The sequence below is a fragment of the Nelumbo nucifera genome, chromosome 4 (assembly GCF_055504915.1).
Source record: "Nelumbo nucifera cultivar China Antique chromosome 4, China Antique-T2T, whole genome shotgun sequence".
NCBI classification, from domain to species: domain Eukaryota; kingdom Viridiplantae; phylum Streptophyta; class Magnoliopsida; order Proteales; family Nelumbonaceae; genus Nelumbo; species Nelumbo nucifera.
Genome location: NC_142652.1, coordinates 67,432,760 through 67,455,890, shown reverse-complemented (window position 1 = coordinate 67,455,890; position 23,131 = coordinate 67,432,760). Strand labels below are relative to the sequence as shown.

The window sequence follows — 23,131 nt, the reverse complement described above, 5'->3', positions numbered from 1 at the left end:
GCAAGCATATCGGCCAGTATCGGTACTTTGAACCTTGGCATCAACAACCTGCTACTCTCTTTTTTTTCGGTTTGTTATTTGAAATTGGGTTTATTAGGATGCACATGACACAATATTTCCGGTGTCGGTGATGAGTGACCATTGATTCCAATACGATAGAAACGGTGCAATGCAAATACATATCGATGGTTTGGAATGAACCATTTAAGGTTCATCTCTGATATCAAGAACTTGATTTTCTAAACACCATTGAACCTGGCAGTTGAAGCATTCCGCCCAAAAACCGGCCATGCTTCTGGTTTGATTTCAGGCTCAGCTTGCTATTTTGGTAAAATCCATGGTTTTTAAAAATGAACCAGTGATCAAACCGGTCAGGTGTCCGGTTACTGGCTCGAACGGTCCAACCATTCAACCCAAACGACTGGCCCATTCTAACAAAAAAATTAAAAAATTAGAAAATAGTCAAAACCGTTCGAACGGTCAACCAACCGGTTCAGTAGTTTGCTGACCAAAATCAACGGTTTTGAGAGAAAAAAACGATTTGAGAAAAATGGAACCGGTTAGCCTAGTTTTTCTGGTCCGACCATCCGATTTGGTCCGATTCTGAAAACAGTGATAAAATCTATTGATTGGATCAAAGAACTACTGACCCAAATGATTGGACCATTGACCTATTCAAGGTTGACAACGGTTTGTGGACACCCGAATGGCAGTGTGATAAGAGCAGAGCTATGGGGTGTGGTATGAGGATGCAAAAAATATTTAAAAAAAAAAAGGTAAAAGGAGGCTGAGGGGTTTTGTGAGCTTATAATGACATGAGTGCCTCACTGGGTAATACACCGGTTGGTTTAGAAGTTAAAATCGATGCAAATGAAAATCGGGATTATCGATGTAAATGCTTACATCTTTTTTTATCAAAGTTGAAGTTTACATCAATTATTGATGTAAAACTCATTCTGAGTGGAGAAATATTTATATCTCAAACAAACACAGGCTAAGGTAATGATACGCTATAATCGACTTTCAAACCATAAGACAACAAAGACCAAGTGGTCTCCGCTAACGGCTGGAAGCCTTAAATTTAAATTTGATGGTTGCTCTATTGGAAATTCAGGAATCAGTTGTGGGGGTGTACACTGTAGCGAGATAAAAATTGTAATACCTTATCAGTCTTTCAGGCCCAATCAAGGTTATAAATATCTACACCCAATACGTCGGTAGGGGCATATCGAGCAATATCAATCCTTTTTCTTTACTTTTTATAAGACCCTTCCACCCCTTGAACCGGTTAAAACCCCAACACACCCTCTGTAGGGGCGCATCAGGGTGCTCCCGATACAATACATATGGACCAATACATATTGATACTTTAAAGTTGATAAACGTTATCTTCTTATCCTTATCTGCTGATCCATACCCAGATTCGCCCCTATTTAATTAATCCAATTAACCCAGTTCGAAATGAACTTTAACTCCATTAAGCTTTCAGTCACTTCATTTTAATGCTAACTAACTTGGCTCTCTTTGTATAGTGTGGGACCCTATTATTGATCTACACATCAGCCACATGTGTTCGATCCATTCTTAATTACAAGACCTGGCCGAATTCACTGTAAAACACACTAAACCCCTGAGTCCATCACTATAGACACTTAATGGGTCCAACATTTACACTAAATGGTCCTTAAGTTCAACCATCTTATGAAGGCCCAAAGACTATGAATAGATGCAACATTAGACCATCATGCATAACTCTCAATGGTCTTACACTTAACCTCTCAGTCCTTAGGCCCAAGCCCAATGATTATAGACATCTCCATTGGCTACAAGATACAGTGTTGCACTCTACTCACATAGATCCCGAGAATTATAACATTTTGCAAACAAGTTGTGAAAACATAATATATAAATATATTTCTATATAAATATATTTTGCAAAACCAAATTTCAAACACATTTGAAATCCACTGCTGACAATTTAGGTTTCCATCAGAGAGTGCATTCTCCAATCATTCACTTTGTTTGATAAAGGGGTTGATCCTATCACTATGATTAACCACTATGGTGAATTTTCGGACTATCCCAACATACACACGTTTTGACCCCCGCTAAGGATTTCACTGATTGGCATATCAAAGACAGTCCAATCCGACACCTAATGTAGTACCATAATCGAGTCTAGGGATCAGGTATAACATTTCGGTTTCGCCCATCTATCTCCAAGGTACAGAGCAATACTAGAATTTTGTCTGATTCAGAGTTTTAAGAAAACCTACACTACATGTACCACAGGTCTCACCCTAACAGTTGAGACAAACCACCCCAACCAACTTGGCGATACATCAGTGACAGCCTTGACAAAATAAATCTCCCTAAATCTATCCAATGACTATAAATATTCTAAACTAGCACGAGTCTCATTAGTATCTAGTTTAAAGATATCACACAAAAGCACACCATAATAACACGAATTAATTATGCACTTTATTCATTTACAATAAATAACAATAAATGCATCAATCTGATTGGAACTAAGGGCATACACTATCTAACATATCGTTTCTAGAACTCCCCGATATAGGGGTGTATCAGGGTTCTAACTGATTCAGGGGGTGGAGGCTTAAACCAACTCCCTTGAACCGGTTTTGAAAAAATTAAAAAGAAAGTAGCGATATAGCCCGATACACCCCTATCGATATTTTGAGCCTTGTAGCAAACTAATATAAGCCAAAAATTAGTTCTTCAAAAAAGGAAAAAGCAAATTCACCTTTCACCTTAGAGCATGGTTATCTAGACAAACATTATCAAATAAACAAACAAATATATATAATTTATCAAAATAAATTAAACAAATATAACTTAACTTTCTCACTCTACGAAAAATAAAAGAACTAGGCATTTCTAATAACAGAAATGAAAACTAAGTGCAACGCTTTCACTATACACCATACAATATTGTCCCTAGCATAAATATGTGAAAATTTGAAATTAGACATTGAACTGAAACAAAAAAGGTTGGACTGCCGACATGGAATCAACGGGAACATTTTAACTATAGTAGCCAACGAAACAAAACCACCATTACAAAACACTAACCTTAATGTTTCAAATACACAATAAAACTACTTCTTTTTGCCACCACCTGCCTTCGATTTCTTGTTTGTATTTTCCTTTGTCACTGTCTGTTGTGTTTCCTGCCATGATATAACAAGAGAATAACATAAAGCACAAAAAAAGTTGCAATAAACACAAAAATACATCCCTGGGATGTTGAAACAAAATACAAACAGGAAAATGTGAAGGAAAAGGCAATGAATATGAAATGGCCAGCCCTAATTACCGACTTACTCTTTCCATACTCTAAACAAATATCAACAGCTTTCTTAACATCTTTTTTATAACAAACTTTATTGTTATAAAGTCTACCCTGGAAGTGCTCGTGCAATATTGGTATCATCATCATATCATCAAAGCCTTGTCCCAGCTAAGGTAGTATCGATACATATCGCATGGTGTCATACATATTGAATTGGAATCAAAGGTCACAAAAACACAAAATACTAGAGTTGGGGGATATTTATCCTAACAAGCCTATCTGTAAATATCAATCTGATTTTTTATTTTTAATAAGAGTATCCAATGTTCAAAATGCATGATATGCAATTTTTGTGTAATGTACGTATAGATATTTTAAATCTTGGTCCCAACTATATGAGGTCGGCTAAACTCACAGAAATGCCCTTGGGCCAAAAACAAAATAAATGAATATAATACAATGCAATTGTAGTAATAATATTATTACAGGATAACTGTCTAATTGCCCCTTTCAGCTTTCATACTACCCATCAAAATGATGTGGTAAGTTGGAAAAAACATCAGTTTGTCAACTATGTAGTCATGGCAAGCCCAGGTAAATACACCAATGATTTGGGCAAAAGAAACTGAGGAAGACTGATAGCACTTTAAAGAATAACATAGCCAATAAAGTGGCAGTCAACCTCCATGTATTTGTTGCACTTGTGGAATATTAGATTTGAAGCAGTGAGAATAACATTCATTTTATCAGCATAAAGAGGTCAGAGATCGAAACTCAAAACCAAAGTCCTGAAAAAGACCACAACCATTCTCATAAAAAGCCAATGGCCATTCAGCTTCAAAAACAAAAAAGACTTGGGCATGGTTCTTGTTTGTACTTCAAAAAGGTGAGGGAGACACTGAGATACACTATCTTCTCATAGAGCATTAACTAGCCGAGAACAGTGATTTAAAAGGTGTGCCTAGGCACACAATCTAGGCGCATTTCATGTTTTTCACCTTGTCTAGGCCCAAGTGCAGTCCATTTGAAAAGGCACACACCTAGTGCCTGGTGCAGCTTGCACCTTAGCTTAGGCATGTGCCTCAGTTAAACTTTGTGATCTTTGAAGCATTGTGACTAGGCATGGTGCTCAGGCATGTGCCTCACTCGCTCACCTAAGCTTTGGGAACCCCCTGTTTTCTAATGTTGTTTCTTCATTCTTCTTAGCACAAAACAATTTTTAGAAGTGTTTAGATGGTTCAGTCAATTCCAGTTCAGAGAAAAGGGAAAGAAAGAAGAGAAGAGAAAACCATCAAACTGAGAAGAAAAACCTCTCCCAGCCGACCACAAATATATACACTTATCTATTCAGATTACAATGTCCAATATGCCCCTACTTAAGTATGGGACATTTCACTTAAAACAAAACTAAACTGACAAAGCACAACTCAAGATATGAGAAAAAGACAGAACTGCCCCTACTCAGTGGACTCTAACAATAAGGAACTATAATTAAAATTATAAAACCATTATCTTCTTACAGATTAAGAATTTAAGACTCTAACATGGACTTGTTTGAGCTTGTCTCAAGGAATTGGGTACAAAGGGCTTGTAGAATTAGGAATGAAAGATGTTTAATATCACATTAGCCATTTGAAATAATGTGTTTGGGAAAGAAATAAAGAGATTGAAAATTTGACAATGCTTGAATTGTTGAGTGCTTGAATATGTTTTATATGTTATGTTTGGTTTTATTTTTTGCATTTCCACTTTGAATATGTTTTATATGTTATGTTTATGAATTTTAATTTGAAATAATAAGATTTTTAAAACATTAGTTTAAAATTAAATTGTACATTTTTAATTAATACTATTTTTTAATATTTTCTTGATTTATTTTGAAATTTTTATATTTTTGAATTATTTTGCATTTTTTATTTTTTTAAAATTTGCACCTTGCACCTCAAGTACAAAAAAGCCCGTTGTGTTTTTAAAACACCGGAAAAGAAAGATTAACCATCTTTCGCTAGTACCCTAATCCACTAACAAGGTAAGAGGTGGCATTGAAATTTGTCTCACTGCTTTATACAACATAATAATAACAAGGCATGCCGCATTGAGATAAAGATAGACAACTCTAGCCTTCTCTAAAGCATTCCCTTACAACTGAGCCCAAAACAATTGATCCCTATTAACCCCTCATTTGGCCAAAGCATCACCTATATTATTTTCTGATCTTGGAACCCATTGAAACTTAACTAATGCTTCTAATGGTGAACTTAAACTTCTTGATCTCGTTTATGTATGTCCAAAGGACCCTCTCCTTGTTCAGTATCCAAGCAATTACCACCTTAGAATCCCCCTCTATAATTAACTTGTTGAGCTGCATTTCATTTGCCTTCTGTACACCCTGCAACACCACCAACAACTCAGCCCTTAATGTGGCACTTCCAATTGGTCACAAAAACAAAGTCATTACATGACCCCCCTTCATCTCTATAGACTCCCCCTACCCTGAAGGCCCAGGGTTCCTAACACTGCTACAATCAAAGTTTTGCCTTACAAATCCCTTCTCTGAGGTGTCCATGATTTGTAAATCTTGTCAACCACTGCTCCCCACTTTTGGATGATATCCTCAATTGTGAAAAGTGAGAAGCTATCTAATGATATCCTCACTTCCAACACAGTCCAAAAAACTACCAAAGAGCAAAGGGGAGAGATATTCTCTCTTAATCTCCCACAGAAATTACTCAAAATTACAACAAAGCCCAAAAACATTGATCTTACCACCCCCTTTTTAGCTAATACATCAGCAAAGACTCGGCACTTCTTTTTACTCATTGCAGTCTTACTTCCATTTGGAGATAAGGACCAATTTGGTCTTCTCTTTTGAAGCAAATCACAAGTATTGATCTTCCCATGAAAGGCGTAGCAAAAATATCCCACTTTGAGGGGACCAAGTTTATTCAAAATCTCTTACATTGGAAACAGCTGCAAGGTGGAGAAATGAGACAAAACCTGATAGAAAGAGGCACAAGATAACGTACCCAAAGGATTGGGTGTCCATATACACCCATCAGTTTTAAGAGGGTCAAGGGAAACCTCTTAAAGAATTCAACAGATCAATAACCAAAGGGAATTCTGAATCATAAATGCCTATTTTGAAGCCGAAATCACAAACAAACCTGGAAGCAGAGAAGGAAGGAGCTATGAATGGGGATGCCAATTTCCACCCTACCCGGCAGGTACCCATCCCTACCATCCCTGATGGGGCGGGTTTTTTTGGTTGATGAATGGGTTTTGGGGTGGGGACATGTTTTTTGATTTTACAACCCATACGGGTAGGGTAGGGTGGGTTACAGTATTAGGCTAAACCCAACCCTCCTCAACCCGCACATTGCAATTACTAAAATATCCCTAATGCTTAAAATTAAATTACTGTTGTAAGGCACTCAAACTTTGTATAAATTAATATTGCTTTGAATGTTATGTGAAGGAGATAATCAATAACTTACATGTTTCAATCAAATAATTGGAAATTTTGATATTTGTTAATGTTAATTTTCTACTTTATTACTTACATATAACAGGAAATAACAGAAAATTAGATGTCGGTTTTAGACCCAACCACCCCACCCTCAAATGTGGGGAGGGTAGGATCGGGGAGTGTTTTTGCATTTTTTATGTGTGGGGAGGGTTTGGATTTTGAAAATCCAACCCACTGCAGGTTTGGGGAGGATATGAATTGTGATGTTTGGGGATGTGGGGAGGGTCTAGAATTTACAAAACGCTCCCTAAACCCGCCTTGTTTCCACCCCTAGAAACAAAGCTAGAAATAGGCTTCAATATGAAAGAGGACAAAGAGTACAAGGAAGGGGACCTTCCAAAACTTAGTTTTGTTGCCAGAGCAAAGATCATACCTTATACACTAACTGAAGATAGAGAGAATATCATGCATTGCCTTCCAAGGAGCAGCCCCAAGTCACCCTAGAAATTAAGCCAACATCCCATGATCCCAACCATTGTCCTTCAGCCCATGAACTCTAACCAACACACTACACCATGTTTCTCCTCAAGAGGTGATATCCATAACCATTATCCTAAAAGTCCCTTATTTCTTTTACCCACATCTCCTGCCCAACCCACCCCCATCCTTGGCATACATTTTGCCAACAGGGCTTGACTGCTTCTAGAGATAGAAAGGAGAGTGAAAGAAGAGAAGGGGAGAGAAACAAATGAGAGAAAAGGAGAGAGTAGAATTGATCTCCTCCAGTTGGCCAGATCTATTTATATACTTACCTAATCTACATACAAAGACAATACTGCCCCTAACTAAATGCTGCAACAGTAACTTAAACTTGGACAGACCTGTAAATACATAATTAAAATAAAACAAAGTAAACAGACCAAAATATCCCTAACTAGTTGACCAATAGAGCTACGACAATCTTTAGTGCAGTTTTTTTTAATAGAAACGAATGTATTGTCATAAAACTCACAAGGTAAACATGTTCAAGTATGGCCTCATAGCGTTCAGGCCCGTAGAGTTAGGCACTAGCCACACTACACAGCAAACGATCCTATATAATAGGGATTTATCCTCAAAAAACAGACAAAACCTACACTACACATGCTTACTACCATCAACCAATGCACCTTTGGGTAGACGAACCAAATCAAGACCTGCATTTCAGTATCTACTACTTCTTTCCAGGGTTTCCTAATAAATGCCACATTGACAAATTGGTGCTAAGATCAGTGCTTGTAAAAGTTCTAGGACTAGTTTGAGTGCCATGAGCAGCATGATAAAATATAATTCAATCATATAGATATGAAGATGAACAAAGGTTAGTGTTCTCAACAACAAACACTTTTGGAAATTAACAAGTTAAAGAGGAAGTTTCCTTCTTTCTCATGCCTATGTTTTATAAAGATACCTGCACCATTAGAATCTACTTTCATATTAAGCTTCAATAAGCATGTTTTCCTGAATGCCCTTTCCATTTGTATTCTATGATACAAACAAGATTCTGTGGTCTCAAAAAATTGTAAAGTGATCATACACCTGATGAGATCAAAGGAACAGTTTTCATGTATGTCCACCAAAAAAAAGCAAAGCACCTTTTATATCAATACATGTATTGAGATGGAAACAGATATTGGTTTAAGAAGAGGTTCACCAAGGTTCTCAGCATAAGGAGCTGAAGCAGACACATCTGGAGAATGGCCCCGGTTGCTTAGAAACCAGATCCAGAGTCAGCAGGTTCATGCCGCGAATGACTTTGGGGCTCAAGTGGGCATGAACTTGGAGAGAGAACATCTTAGGCTTGAGTATTGGTCTAGGAGTTCCAAGCATGCATTTGTTTTCCTGTCACCGAATGTACCAAAAATCAACTACATCTTTTTCCCAAAAGACCTGAATAAGATTTCAACTGCAGATTCTTTCCAATGTTTTAACACAGGACGAGATCCTATACTGCCTTAGTCCAACCATGGAGCTGATTAAGTTAAAGATAGCAAACCACGTGAAACATCTAGTTTGTCCATGGTTCAACAGATACCATTCTTAGTAATTCTCCAACTCTAATTTTGTTATATTGCTCTTACTACCCTTTATTTGAAAGATAGGTATTCTATAAAGGAATAGATATAGATACATTATCCTGAAATGATTTTTCCTTGGTTGTTCACCTATATCATGCCCCACATCAACGATATGCTGTAGAAAGGATTGCATGATTGAACAGGTCTCAGTTTTGGTTCATTGGCCAACTCTAGTACCAATTCATTGCTCTTCCACCCCTTTATTTGGAAGATAAATAATGTATAACAGAACCAAATTCACACAAAGTGAATGAGGGAAGAGACTCTAAAAAGCAACACCACAAAAAACACATAAGGAAAAAAAAAAAACTGAAACAAGCACCCTCACAGCACACACAACACCCTCCAACAACAAAGGCAAAAATTTACAAGTGAGGGTAATGACCACATCCAATCAGTGCAAGATCCACAATCTGGAGGAGTTTGTGATTTAAAAAGGTGTGCCTCACAGGCGAGGCACATTTTAGGGTATGTGCCTCTTTTAGGTCCTAGGCACAGCATTTTCAAAAGGCACACCTGGTGCGCCTAGGTGTGCGCCTTTTAAAATTTTTACGCTTTTTTTGTTTTTTAACCTAGTGGCTGGGTCGGGGGCTCTGCCCCCAGACACCCTATTTGTTAATGTTGTTCATTCTTTCATCCTAATAAAATATCTTCTTAAAAGGCAATTAAAATTATCTAATTTTATTTTTTGTGTGAGTATTAAGAACTTAAGACCCTAACATAGACTTGTTTAGGCTTTCCTTGAGGAGCATGGTAGAAAGGCCGCTCATAGAATCAGGAATGCAATATGTTTTACATCACATTAGCTACTTGAAGTAATGCATTTGAGGAAAGCATGCAAAATATATTGACAGTCAAAAGGCATATTGAGCTTTTGCATGAAGACCTGAGCAGCCCGAAGCACGTACTTCCATGCGTCTTTCCGTGTCTTTCCGCACGAGAATAAAATGCGAAAGACACAAAAAGCTTCATTTGGAGCTCCCCAAAATGGGCTTTTCACGCCTTTTCGGTGCTCCAGCTTTTGGCGGCTAGATCTTCCACAAGCCAAACAGAAATAGACCGAAAATCAGTCTGCCCGGCTTGTAAACAGCCGAAAGACCACGCGGAAAGACGCACCAAATGGGCCCTTAATTTTGATTTAAGCAGCTTGGGAAATCCCGAAATTTTAGAAATTGAAGGGGTGTGTATGGATGATGAGGACAAGTTGGTTACATTATATGCAGGCTCAATTGGTGTAGGGGATTCTTTTAAGGGCTGAAGTTATGACAATGCTCGAGGGAGTACAAAAGGCAAGAAATTTGAACATTAGGAAACTAATCACTAAAGGAGACTCCAAGGTGGTTGTGGGTTGGTTACAAAGTAAAGAGGCAAAGTTGTGGAATTACAAGAATGAAAAAAGAAATTCAGATGCCTGACAAAAAAACATGGAAGTGAGGCTGCATTGGATCAGAAGAAGTGCCAACTCCTTGACCATTGCTTTAGCCAAACAAGGGGTGAGGAGAGATCAACTTTTTTAGGACATAGTTGTAAGCAAAAAGAAAGAATTCGTGGGGGAGAGACATGACAGTTTATCTCTCTATGACTGTATTCTCAAGTTTTACGTACTCGATTCATTTTTCTATTAATGAAATTCACTGTTACTGATAAAAAATGTTAAAAGTATGACGCAATACAGGTTCAAAACTTGTTCAAAATTCAAATTAGTACTGATGGATGGATAAAAATATATAGATATAAACAATACCTTCCGCTTGAGGGGTACAGATGTGCTCACAACTGGCTTAAAGAAGGATTCTAATCTGCAAAAGAAAACAATAACAACTAGGAATGGGCTCAAAAAGGAGAATTTCTGTGCAATAATTTTTTTGTTTCTAATTTCCGTGCATTAATTTTCATTCAATCAAGAATACTTACCGGCCCTGGGATGACTTGTTCTTGGCAGCTTTTATTTTCTCTATTGCCTATTCAAAATATAAACAAATGTAAATGATGGATCATTTGTTTTTGATCTACAATAGGACCTGACAGAAAATATAGTTAAGAAACGTGTAACCAATGAAGAGCTTACCTTTGTGACTCGATCATTATTGAACCCATTTTCATTCACCAGAAAGTTTATGAGCCCCTAAAGATGGGTAAAAAATGATAATCTTCTAAGAATACAAAATGTTGAAAATCATTAAAATCAATAGAAAAAACCCTAGCACTCACCTCTTCGTCCGGAGGAGTCCATTTAAGTTCTAATTGCTCACCATCAGCGGATACTAAAGGTTCTTTAAAAAGACGTCGAGCCTCTAGATAAGGCCAATTCTCAGGTATTTGATACCTACATATTCAGGCAAAAGTGACTGGCGTTAGCAAAGAATGAAAGACATGGAAAAGTGAGGAAAAATACAAAACAAAAATATCTAGAGGTAATTTTTTATTTTTTAATTTTCCTTTGCAAAGCATCACCTAGACATCAACTAGGCAGCCACCTAGGCATTTTTGAAGCTTACCACTTATGTGGCCAACCAGGGATGCAGATATAAACATCTAAGTTGGGGAAAATAAGTAATCGTGTCCCGTTTTATAATTGATACGTGTGCAATCCATTTGGATCATCATAAGTGTATGCAGAGCTAAAGATTAGGTTCTTAATCCCTGTGCATCAGGATGCTATTCAAAGCTTGTCATTTCTTCTGAAGCTAAGATGCAATTTTCCATTAAACCATTTACAAAATTTAGTTTTTGTAGTTAAGTAGATTATAATTGAGGGTGGGCCTCAGCACAACGGTTGGATTCCTCCATTGCGACCTGGGTGACAATGGTTCAAATATTGGAAACAGCCTCTCTGTATGTGCAGGGGTAAAGCAGCGTACATCTACCCCTCACCAGATCCCGCATTGGCGGGAGCCTCATGCACTGGGCTGCCCTTCAGTTAAGTAGTTTATAAATAACATGTATTTACATAATACTTTTCTCATGTTTGGATATGTCTTCAAAACCCAAGAGTTTTTTTAACTCACACCAATTTTCTGCAAACATCCTGAGAACTAGTTCTTAACCTTTAATCAAACCCGTAATTCCTAAATTTCAACCAAAACCTCAGTTACCTTTTAGCATAGCGCCTTACTATCCTTCATCTGCAACTCAATCCCTAAACAACTAGCAAATTCTTTAGTTTTCACCTGATTCTTTAACCAATAAGCAAATCATTTAGCCATCCACACCAAGAACTATCCAATTTGTAGGTGTTGATATGGCAAAAGTGTGATTCATGGAAATTTAGGCTGAATTGACCCCACAGTATATTGGTAATTTTATTTGTAGCAAGTAGAGTCTGGCCTAAAGAGTCATGTCACTATAGTCTTAATAATGTTTAAATTTTAATAGCTATTGGATAAGTAGAACAGTAGTTATAGTGTCCTTTTGGCCAAAGGAAACTAATGGTAGAATTGCAATTGTGAGTTTTCCTAGTCCTAACCTATGTTGAAAGACTAGGACCAGACCAAATGGTCGGACCATTCAACCCAGGAACCAGAAGGAATTCCGGTTTTCATTTTTCTGAAAAACCAGAGGAAACCATTGAAAACCAGCTGAGTTTCAACAACCTAGCCAGTTTTCTACAACCTGCCCAGGTCGTCACCAAGTCATTATGAACTTTAAAATGCAAATAGAAAGATTTGAACTAAAGACCTCCTAATTACATGTGTTAGCATGCAAGTTTATCTATCATGTTTTGTGTGCTAATTTATGTATCTTTAATGTATATTATTGATTAAATACACACACACATATATAAGGAATAAAAGGCAAGTAACAAGACTTGAACCCTGGTCATTTATATCACAAAGCAATATCATAACCATCTAGCCACCACTTATGCTTACACCATAAATTTCAAAACCTATTAAATATGGTTTTTATGCAACTCGCAGTCAAACCTTTTGACCCATGACCCGGCAAGCATTCCAGTTTTGTGTCCAGTCTGAGTATTAAAACATCGGTCATAAGTCCATGGTCTGGCCAACCTTAAAGCCTAGAGCTATGTTTTTAATAACAGAAAGGGAGTATGATGTTTTTAGTAAAACCCGTGCTTGTGTTTGTGGTAAGATATTCCTATAAACTATAGAGTGATTATAGGTTCCTGTGTTTAAATGCTTGTCAACCTAATATTTTTTTATCAGCAAAGAGAAGTTACTTATCTTTCTTAACTAAAGAAAATAACTTAGATCAATATTTAATATTTAACCATTGCATGGAGAAATGGCCCCTTCTGGAAAAGTACATGTGGTATACAAGAAAATGAAAAGATGACAAGAAACCAATTACAAAACAACCCCTTTTTAACACCCAACCATCAAAAACACATCCATCATAGTTCTCAAAACTTGAGCATCTGTACATACACCAAACCATAAATCTCAAAGAATAGAATATTTCAAACTAAACCATAAGAAATACATGTAGAATATTTTAAACAAATAAATTTTGAATTAAAGGATGAGAAGCACCTCTCTTTGTTAATGTTCTCTATTATATTCTCTATAGAACCATGTTGACGAATGAGCTTCAAAGCAGTCTGTCCCCCGATACCTGGTTGATGTACAGGTTTAACAAAAATGTGATATTTCACAAACAAAGTAAATTGCAATAACTTCAGATGAACCATTTGTATATGGTAGAAGGAAATTGAAGTACCAGAGAGATAGCTCATGTCTTTATGATGGAAATGCTATAAACACAACCAAACAACTGAAAATTCTAAAAAGTAATCAGATAACTAGATTATTAAAACTTGCTAGTAGGATGTGAAAAATGCATAATCTACAATTATTATCCCTATCGAAGTTTATTTCTTTTTTATGCATTTTGTCATGCAACCTCTGTTCCATTTTTTGTCAATAATCTGCAATTATACATATTTTTTTGGGTACAATACATGGTAAAACAAGTAAAATGTTGATAAACTAAAATAGTGTAAGTAATTTGCAGACAACATTACAAAGTAAATTTGACCATCTACATGTCAGAAAGCATGTATCCATGTTTGCATTTGTATAATTGGACATATTTTTATCAGAAACAACACTGAGAACCATATTGGTTAAGCTTGAAGGCCTGTTCTTTTACACTGTAAAAGGGAGGGGGAAGTTGGTCAATGGAGAAGTTGACCAAGCTCCCCACGTTTTTTTGCAGGGACTGTAGGGCCCACAAAAATTTTCCCTCAGGTAAATTTTTGGGCCCATTTGACCCAAACAGTTGAATCGCTGACCTGCAATACAGATGGAAAAACAGTTCTGTCTCCAGATTGGTTTTTAAAACATTGGATCAATGGGCCTTCAACTCTTGTTAAGATGCACCCAACCACCACATGGTTATCCCCCTTCATGAGCAACCCTTTCCAAGCCAAGGCATGTGCCAGCTTTAAGTCTTGGACTAATGCAATATGCAAGAAGTTGTACCTTCACTGATGCTTTTTTTGCCTGCCGTCCTCAGAAAACCAAGTACAATGTCACCAAAGAGGTCCCTAAAACTCCACCTACACATAACAGACCTTGATTTCCAAGACAGCGTCCATCAAAAGTATTATTTTTTTGGTGCCCATTGCAGCCTATGCCACAACTGCCAGCAATTCCCTAGGAGCAAAATCTGACAAGTCCGAAGCCCTTTCCCAAAAAACTAGGTCTTCCGTCCCCAAAAGACTAAGTACAATGTCACCAAAGTGGTCCCTAAAACTCCACCTACACATAACAGACCTAGAATTTTTTTGATAAAACATAAGAACTTTTTTATAATGGGAAGATCTTCCAGGGATGCAACAAGAGACTCAAAAGAGTTTTTTTTTTTTGAGAAGAAAGACTCAAAGAGATTGCATTAGCTTAATTTATGTCCTATTGGATTTATCTATTGAGTTTGTGCAGATATGAAGGCCATACTTCAGGGCCCCTTATTGATGGTTTCCATTGGATCATAGCTGGTGAAGGTGGGGTGGGAATTCTTTTATTTAATCAATAACAGTAAATTTTCATTAAAAATAAATAAAAGATACAAGAGAACACAAAGGTGAGGTAAACTCTCTTAACTCTCTCCGAGATGATAACTGATTAAACTAAATACAACACAGCCCAGAAAAGTTGCTCTCTTCCCACCCCTTTTTTTGCCAAAAGGATCAGCAAAAGAATTAGCACCTCTTTTCTTCTCTCATTAACATGGTTCCACCAACCAATCTCCTCCTTTTGCAGCCAGCCCACTACCAACTTTGAATCACCTTCATTGATCAGCCTCCTGATATTCAATTCCTTTGCTCTTTGGATAGTCCATGGTCTAAAGGTGGCAAACAAGAACCTGGGCACTTTTGCATCATGCTCAAGGCAAAGGCCCTGGCTTCCAAAGTGAAGATCTCATTTAGATGGATCTCAAGATCAACCAACACTTTGGCAGAGAACTTGTGTTGCAGCCACTTCAGCCTACCATGCCCAAGCCCAAGAGCCCCCAATAATCCAGTTACAAAGCCACCCATTTCGCAACAGTTCGTTATAAGACAGAGGGGACCAGCAGCCATGGCAGCAGATCTAATCCCAGAGTTAGTTACCTCTGCACATGGGAATATCTGATTCTCACATTGAGCCACCTGAGCCAGTATAAAAGGCTCCCAATTTTGTAATAAAGACATGAATAGAAACCTTTCTTCTTCCTCTATCTTCTTTGCTCTCAAGAGGCAAGTCTCCCTCGAAGAGGCTACCGTGGTAGGCGGTTCCTACCAGTTGGTATCAGAGGCAGGCTACCGCTTCCAATGCCACCGACATGAACTACTATAGACAACGAGTGGGTCAATCAGATTGAATTGGATTTGCACCAGGTGGTCACTGAGCTGAAGGAACTTCAGGACCCCCATGTCTGCCATGGCCTACCAACAACAGAGGAGGGAGTCCAGTCATTGAGATGGTGAGATGGAAAACTGGAACTACCACGAGGGGAGGGGCGGCGCACCACTTCCAAGCAAGGTAACCCAAATAGATTTTCCAAAGTATTTAGGCGAGATCCCATCCCCTGGATCTTCAAGGCCAATTAGTATTTTGAATACCGCAAAATCCCTTCACACCAGTGAGTGTCACTCGCTTCCATCCATTTAGACGGTGATGTGATCCTCTAGTTTCAATGGTAACGCCACTCCCTGAAGGCATGGGAGATCCATCATATGGATGGTCGAACCATGCAGGGTGGCTGGGCGAAATTTCAAAAATTTCTTTCTCCCATCTGGGTCCCTAATTTAGAAAAATTGCATTTTTCAAGGTTCATTCTTGAAACAAACCGGACCAGATCTGAAACCAAAAGAGGGAAATGGGTATACCCGATACGAAATCAACGTAAGTAACTCCCAATGTAGGTGTTCACGCCCAAAGAAGTCACCAAAACCCACCTCCACTAAATATGACAGCTTATGGTGAGGCAGGATCATCAAGGAGGTTCTTCAGCAAGAACCCCAAATCTTCAACAAGAATCACGTAGGGTGTGAGCACGACTTCAGATTGTTTCTTCTAGCAAGAAATAATATCAAGATCTAACCTTGATCAATTCCAAGAATGGAGATCGAACTGGGTAGGGGCGGCAAGAGCTAAGGGAGAAAACTGTAGAATGTTGAATTTGCTTAAACTGAGGAATTCGCCCACTTATTTATAACCTTCTTTGGATCAACTAACTTGATCCAAATCTGATATTTGGATCTGGACTCTTATGTGGATAAGACATATCTTATCCTCTTGCTGATCCTAATTAGATTATAAACCTAATTCACCCCATTTAATTAAATCACTTAAACCCAGTTCAAAATGGGCTTTAAGCCCATTAAGTCAAATGTCTCACTTTCCCTTTTAAATACTGGCTAGTTTGGCTCTCTTTGTATGGCGTGGGACCCTAGCATTGATCTCCACAAAAGCCATTGGGTTCAACCTAGCCTTTGTTACAAGGCCTGGCCGAATTCACTACTGAAGACAGTGAACCCCTGAGCCCATCAGTATGGGCTCTTACCAGGCCCCACATTTACACTAAATGGTCCCTGAGTCCAGCCACCTTATGAAGGCCCAAGGACTATGGACTTATGTGAGATTAGCCCATCAGGTAAAAAACCTAAATGGTCTTACACTTAACCTCTCAGCCCATAATTATCAAATATTGCCCGACAAGAGAGGACCTCTCTCTCAGCTACAAGGTACAGTGTTGCACTCTCTACTCACATGGATCCCGGGAATTAAAACCTTATACAAACATTTTGTGAAACCATAATATATATGTATATCTCTATATAAATATATTTTGCAAAAACAAATCTCAACAAGTTTGAAATCAACTGAGGGTAGTTTAGGTTTCCATTAGAGAGAGTGCATTCCCCAGCCATTCACTTTGTCTGACAAAGGGGTTGATTCTGTCACTATGATCACACACTCAGGTGAATTCTCAGACTGCCCCAACATACCCAGGTTTTGACCCCTGCTAAGGATCTCACTGATTGGCATATTAAAGACAGTTCAATCCAACACCTAGTGTAGTACCATAATCGAGTCTAGGGGTTAGGTGTAACTTTCCAGTTTTGCCCATCTGTCTCCAAGGCCCAGGGCATAACTGGAAAATGGTCCGGTTCGGAGTTTCAATCAAACCCACACTACATGCACTTCAGGTCTCACCCTGGCAGTTGAGACAAGCCACCCCAACCTTCTTGGCAGCACTTTAGTGTCAGCCTTGGTAGGATAAACCTCTCCAAGTCTATCCAACGGCTGTGAAGATTCTAAACTAACACGAGTCTCATTAGTGTCCAATTTAAGGGTATTACACAAAAACACACCATAATAACATGAATCAATTATGTACTTCATTCATTTACAATAATGGTCAATAAGTACATCAATCTGATTGGAGCTAAGGGCATAACTGTCTAACACTCCCAACCGCAGGTGGGCCAGAGTTCATTGAGGCCCTACTACATTTGTGAACTATAACGAGCAACTTACCAAGCTGAAACAAACTGGAAGAGTGATGGAGTATCAACTGGAATTTGAATGTCTATCTTCTCATGTTTTCAGGTGGCTAGAAACAGTACTGGTGGGTTGTTTCATTAGGGAATTAAGAGATGATATATGCTTGGAGGTTAAGGCGTTACAACTGTTGACAGTCATGGCAGCAGTGGGCATGGCCAAACTACAAGAACGGTTAGACCAAATGAGGAGGATTGACTACTCCATCAGCCCAATCTTGAAGAACCCTCCTAAGGCTGAACTGGTGGTCCATAAGCCTGTGTTTGAGCCCACAAGGCCCGCTTACCTCGTCCCATTGTACCTTTTAAGAGCCTTTCATGGGTCGAAGCCTAATGCGAAAAAGGTCTATGCTACAATTGCAATGATAAGCTTGGGTTGGGCCACAAGTGCAAGGCCCAATACCACTTGTAACTAGATGATGAAACCCCTGATGTGGACCCCTTCATACCCACAGATGGGGAAGTCAATCCGGTGGGCCCTAACCAAGAAGTTGATATCTCCCTCCATGCTCTGATAGGAATAGGTTCTATGCAAGCCATGCGAGTCATAGGCAATTTGCTAGGAAGGCCCATAGCTATTCTCATTGAGAGTGGGTCAACAATGAACTTCATCACCTGCCTCATGGCCAAAGAACTTGGTATGATACTCCAACCCACTTCCTCTTTTTTAGTTCATGTGGCCAATGGACAAAAAATTACATGTGACAGTATCTGCAAGAACGAATGCCTCTCCATCCAAGGACAAAAATTCTAGGTAGACTTGCACCCTTTAGAATGCCCATAGCTATTCTCATCGAGAGTAGGTCAACATTGAACTTCATCACCCCCTGGAATTCTATGGTCTTGATTTTATCTTAGGGGCAAGGTTCTAAATATTGATACGCCTGATACGCTGGTAGGGGCGTATTGGGCAGCAATATTGGTACTTTTTTTAACTTTTTTTTTTCAAATCCGGTTCAAGGGGCGGTTTATGGTTCCTCCACCCCCTAAACCGGTCAAAACCTCGATACACCCTCTATAGGGGCATATCGAGGTGCTCCCAATACGATACGTATCGGCCGATACGTGTTGATTTTTTGAACCTTGCTTAGGTGTGCAATGGCTATGTAGCCTTGGTCTAGTGCTATGTGATTGGAATAATATGACCATGGATTTCACCAAGATTTCACCAACAATGAGGTACCTTGCCACTTACAGGTCTGCATCCGGCACCCCTAAACACCCTAGCTTAGGCCTCTAAATCCTCATGCCAGCCCCTATTTATGTACTTGGACTTATAACCCACTTCCCCCACTCTTGATAACCTCGATGAAGCCTTCCCCCACTTCACCCACCAATAGGCTCTCTAAGATTTGCTGACCCAATTCAAGGACATTTTTGGAGAGTGCATCGCACTACCCCTACCCAAGCCCAAGACCACCAAATTCCCCTCACAACTAATGCCTAACACTATAGATACACCTACTTTCAAAAAATGGAAATTGAGAAGGCTGTTACCGAACTCCTGCACAAGGGCTACATTCAAACCAGCACCAATCCCTTCTCCTCTCCCGTCCTATTAGTCAAAAAGAAGGATGGACGAGTATCCCATCCCCATTATTGATGAACTCTTGGACGAGTTGGGGTCTGCAAGAGTGTATTCCAAACAGGACTTACATTCAGGGTATCATCAGATATGGTTGTACCCAGAGGACATACCCAAAACTGCTTTTCAAACCCATGATGGCCACTATGAATTCTTGGTCATGCCACTTAGGCTTATGAATGCCCCCTCCACCTTCCAATTTATCATGAATAACCTGTTTAGACCATACTTGAGACGGTTTGTGCTGGCATTTTTCGATGACATCCACATCTATAGCCCAGATTGGCAGGCCCACACCCACCTAGAGCACTTGCAACAGGTATTATCAGTTCTGCGCGGAAACCATCTGTATGCAAAGCTCTCTAAGTGCTCTTTTGGCCAGAGCAGAATCCACTATTTGGGGCACAAAGTACATGAGGGGAGGGTCACAACTGACCAAGAGAAAGTGGTGGTCATCCAAGATTGGCCAAGGCCCACTTCGGTGATGGCCTTGTGAGGCTTTCCAGGACTCACGAGCTACTACAGGCGGTACATTCAAGGTTACGGGCTCATAGCCACACCCCTTACCCGCCTCTTAAAGAAAGATTCATTCATGTGGGATGAGGAAGCTTAGAAGGCTTTTGGTGCACTCAAGGCTACGATCACTACACCTGTTTTGACCCTCCCAGACTTCTCCCAACCTTTTGAACTTGAATTTGACGCCTCTGGTATGGGTGTGGGGGCAGTACTAATATGGCAGGGAAGGCCCTTGGCCTATTTCAGTAAGGCCTTATCTTCTACTCACCAGGCCCAGTCTACATATGTGAAGGAGCTGGTGGCCATTGCGTTAGTCATCCAAAAGTGGAGGGCCTATTTGCTAACCTGGCAATTTGTCATCAAAACTGACCAAAGGAGCCTCAAATACCTCCTAGAGCAATGGGTTCACACTCCGAAGCAGCAGAAGTGGCTCAGCAAGTTAATGGGCTTTGATTATCGAATTGAGTACAAACCAAGCATCACTAACCAAGTGGCCAATGCTCTCTCCTGGGTGAAAGAACTGGCCCAGCTCACTTGCTCAGAACCAACCTACCCTTTGTTTGAAGCCATCCGGCAAAGAGTCGAGGAAAGATCCCATACTCCAGTTGATTAGAAACCAGGTTCAAGAAAAACCGGCCAAGATAAGCGTGTACACTGCTATTGGGCCAGACTTGTTATTCAAGGGGTGTTTCATGATTTCCTCCAATTCAGCCCATATCCCCGATCTGATGAAGCTTTTTCATGATTCCAGTCTGGGGGACACTCAAGAGTTTTGCGCACTCTTAAGCGCTTAGGAAGCCATTATTAGTTTATTACTGGCCAGGTATGTGTTGGGATGTCCAACAGCATATTGCTGAATGTGGGGTATGCCAACAGTAGAAATACCAAGCCCAATCGCCTGTTAGGATTTTGCAACCGCTCAGAATTCCAGATTTGGTATGGGAAGAAATCTCCATGGACTTCATTACATGTCTACCTCGTTCAGCTGGAAAATTAGTGATTCTGGTGGTGGTTGACCGGATAATGAAGTATGAACACTTTTCAACTCTGCCTCACCCATACACTGCTGCCATGGTGGTTGAAGTGTCTGTAAAGGACATGGCCAAGCTGCATGGGACCCCCAAGTCCATTGTTTCTAATTGAGACCCCTCCTTCCACAGCCACTTCTGGAGGGAATATTTCCTGCTGCATGGTACCAAGTTGTTCCATCCACCAATTATCACCCGCAAACTGATGTGCAGACAGAGGTTCTCAAATGTCCGGAAGCTTATTTGCATTGCTTTGCAGGGGAACAGCCCAAGTAGTGGGCTCACCGGCTCCCAAGGGCTGAGCATTGGTGCAACACGACCAATCAGTCAGCCACCGGCATGACTCCATTCAAAGCATTGTATGGACATGATCCACCCCCTATACTCCCCTATGAGTTGGGAGCCACTAAAGCTGCTGAAATAGAAGCCACACTAACTGCCCAAGATGAGATCCAGAAAATTCTCAAGGCCAATCTATCTAGGCCCAGTCAAGGATGAAGGCCCATTATGATACTCATCACCAACACGTAGGAGTTTTTTTGAAGAATAAAAGAAAAAAAAAATTATTGATAAAATAAAAAGCAGATTACAGCACTAACAAAAAGAAATACTGAGAACCCCCCCCCCTCCATACAGCAATGCTTTCAAAGAGACAAAACTAACAAAAAGAAAGATTGAGAACCCCCTGCCTCATACATTGGTTAGTCTTCAGGATCAAATGACTCGTCCTACTACCCGCCATCTTCCTCATCCCAAACTTTTTCTTCTTTTCACCACAGCATCTTCTTCAATTTCTCTTTCCTTTTACTCATTTCAAATTTTTCTAAAGCTCTTCTAGTGAACTCTTCACCTCCCCAAAAGAATAGCCTTAAACTCCTGCCAACTCTAACCTCCCTGTCCACCAAGGTCTTAATCTCCACTTTCTCCCCATCTTTATCAACTTGTTGAGACAAAGTAAGGCTACTCTCATCGACTTGATCTCCCTCTTCCTTCTTATCCCCTGACCCCGGTCTAACCTCTGGCCCTTCTTTTGTCAGGGTCGACTTTATCTCCCCTACGACAACTTGAAGCCCCCCCCCAACTTAACCTCTTCCTTTTGTACACTCTCTTATATTTGTTGGAAGGACCTGCCCAATCAAATCGTCTTTAAGCCTCGAGAAAACCTTAGACACATGGACAAGGCGACACTTGCTTGTCTCTCTGGCTTTTTTCGCTCCTTCAATAGGTCCTACAGCACCTTCCTTGTTCACAACTCTTCTCCACCCTAGATGTACTCCAATCCTACCAACTGAAATTTCAAACTTTTGGTAATACTCGCAGTCTAGAGATGAGTTAGTTTTGTCATTCTTGTCCGAAGCCTCTCACACAACCTCATCGCCGTGTTCAGTAGTCACACTCTTAGCGTTGTCCCCTCCACAGCCAGACCTACCTAACATTGCTTCCTTGTCCTCCCCTTCCCACCTCGCTAACTCCTTCGCTACTTCCCTAGAAACCACCTCCCTTCCTTCCTTCTGACCTTCTGAATCTTCTGAACAAACAACCACTTGGACCTCCTCCAGATTCCAATGTCTGTGACAACGAAATCACCAAAAGAAATAAACTTCCCAGCTTGCTGATTAGGACTTGTCTTCTCCTTTTTCCTTTCATCGCAGTGTTCTCTTAGATTAAGAAGTTCAATGAATCTTCCACATTGATTACTCTTCTGAAATACTTCACGAGCAATCTCAGCTCTCAAACTCCAAAGCCCCTTCCCAAAGCTTTCAAACTGAAATGTGCACCTAAAACTTCGAGATTGCTTGAATTTTCTCTTGTTTGAAGCCCTTAATTTGAAACGATGCTTCATAGAGAATTCTCCAGCATTATTGATGAACTTTGTCTTCGAAGCATGGCCCACAATCTGAGTCAATAGTTGACATCATTTATACCTAAGGTGACCAACATTATACCATAGATGTTGACAATAACTGCCTTTATATCGTTAAAAACATTGATTTTTTTCCTCTTTCCAATTTCTAGATCAGTAACCATCAAAATGGTTTATTAGAATGTTTAGAAAGAATTCATTATCATAAATGTATGCCTAGTACCGC

The 23,131-nt window shown here is 39.7% G+C and overlaps 1 protein-coding gene across 4 annotated transcripts in view; it reads right to left on the bottom strand.

The window, feature by feature from the left end:
* Positions 1-2,883: 2,883 nt before the first annotated feature.
* The window catches only part of LOC104585594 (5'-3' exonuclease family protein), a 76,065-nt gene continuing 55,817 nt past the window's right edge, over positions 2,884-23,131 (bottom strand). For 3 of the 4 annotated variants that reach the window (XM_010242529.3, XM_019200522.2, XM_010242530.3), the window contains 7 exons: positions 13,396-13,477; positions 11,111-11,225; positions 10,968-11,024; positions 10,814-10,860; positions 10,644-10,698; positions 8,476-8,663; positions 2,884-3,194 (listed from right to left, as the gene is read on the bottom strand). In XM_010242529.3, coding sequence (XP_010240831.1) covers positions 8,484-8,663; positions 10,644-10,698; positions 10,814-10,860; positions 10,968-11,024; positions 11,111-11,225; positions 13,396-13,477 — 536 coding nt within the window. In that variant the 3' untranslated portion in view covers positions 2,884-3,194; positions 8,476-8,483. The remainder of the gene's footprint in view (positions 3,195-8,475; positions 8,664-10,643; positions 10,699-10,813; positions 10,861-10,967; positions 11,025-11,110; positions 11,226-13,395; positions 13,478-23,131) is intronic. The other variant, XM_010242531.3, reaches the window with a different exon arrangement.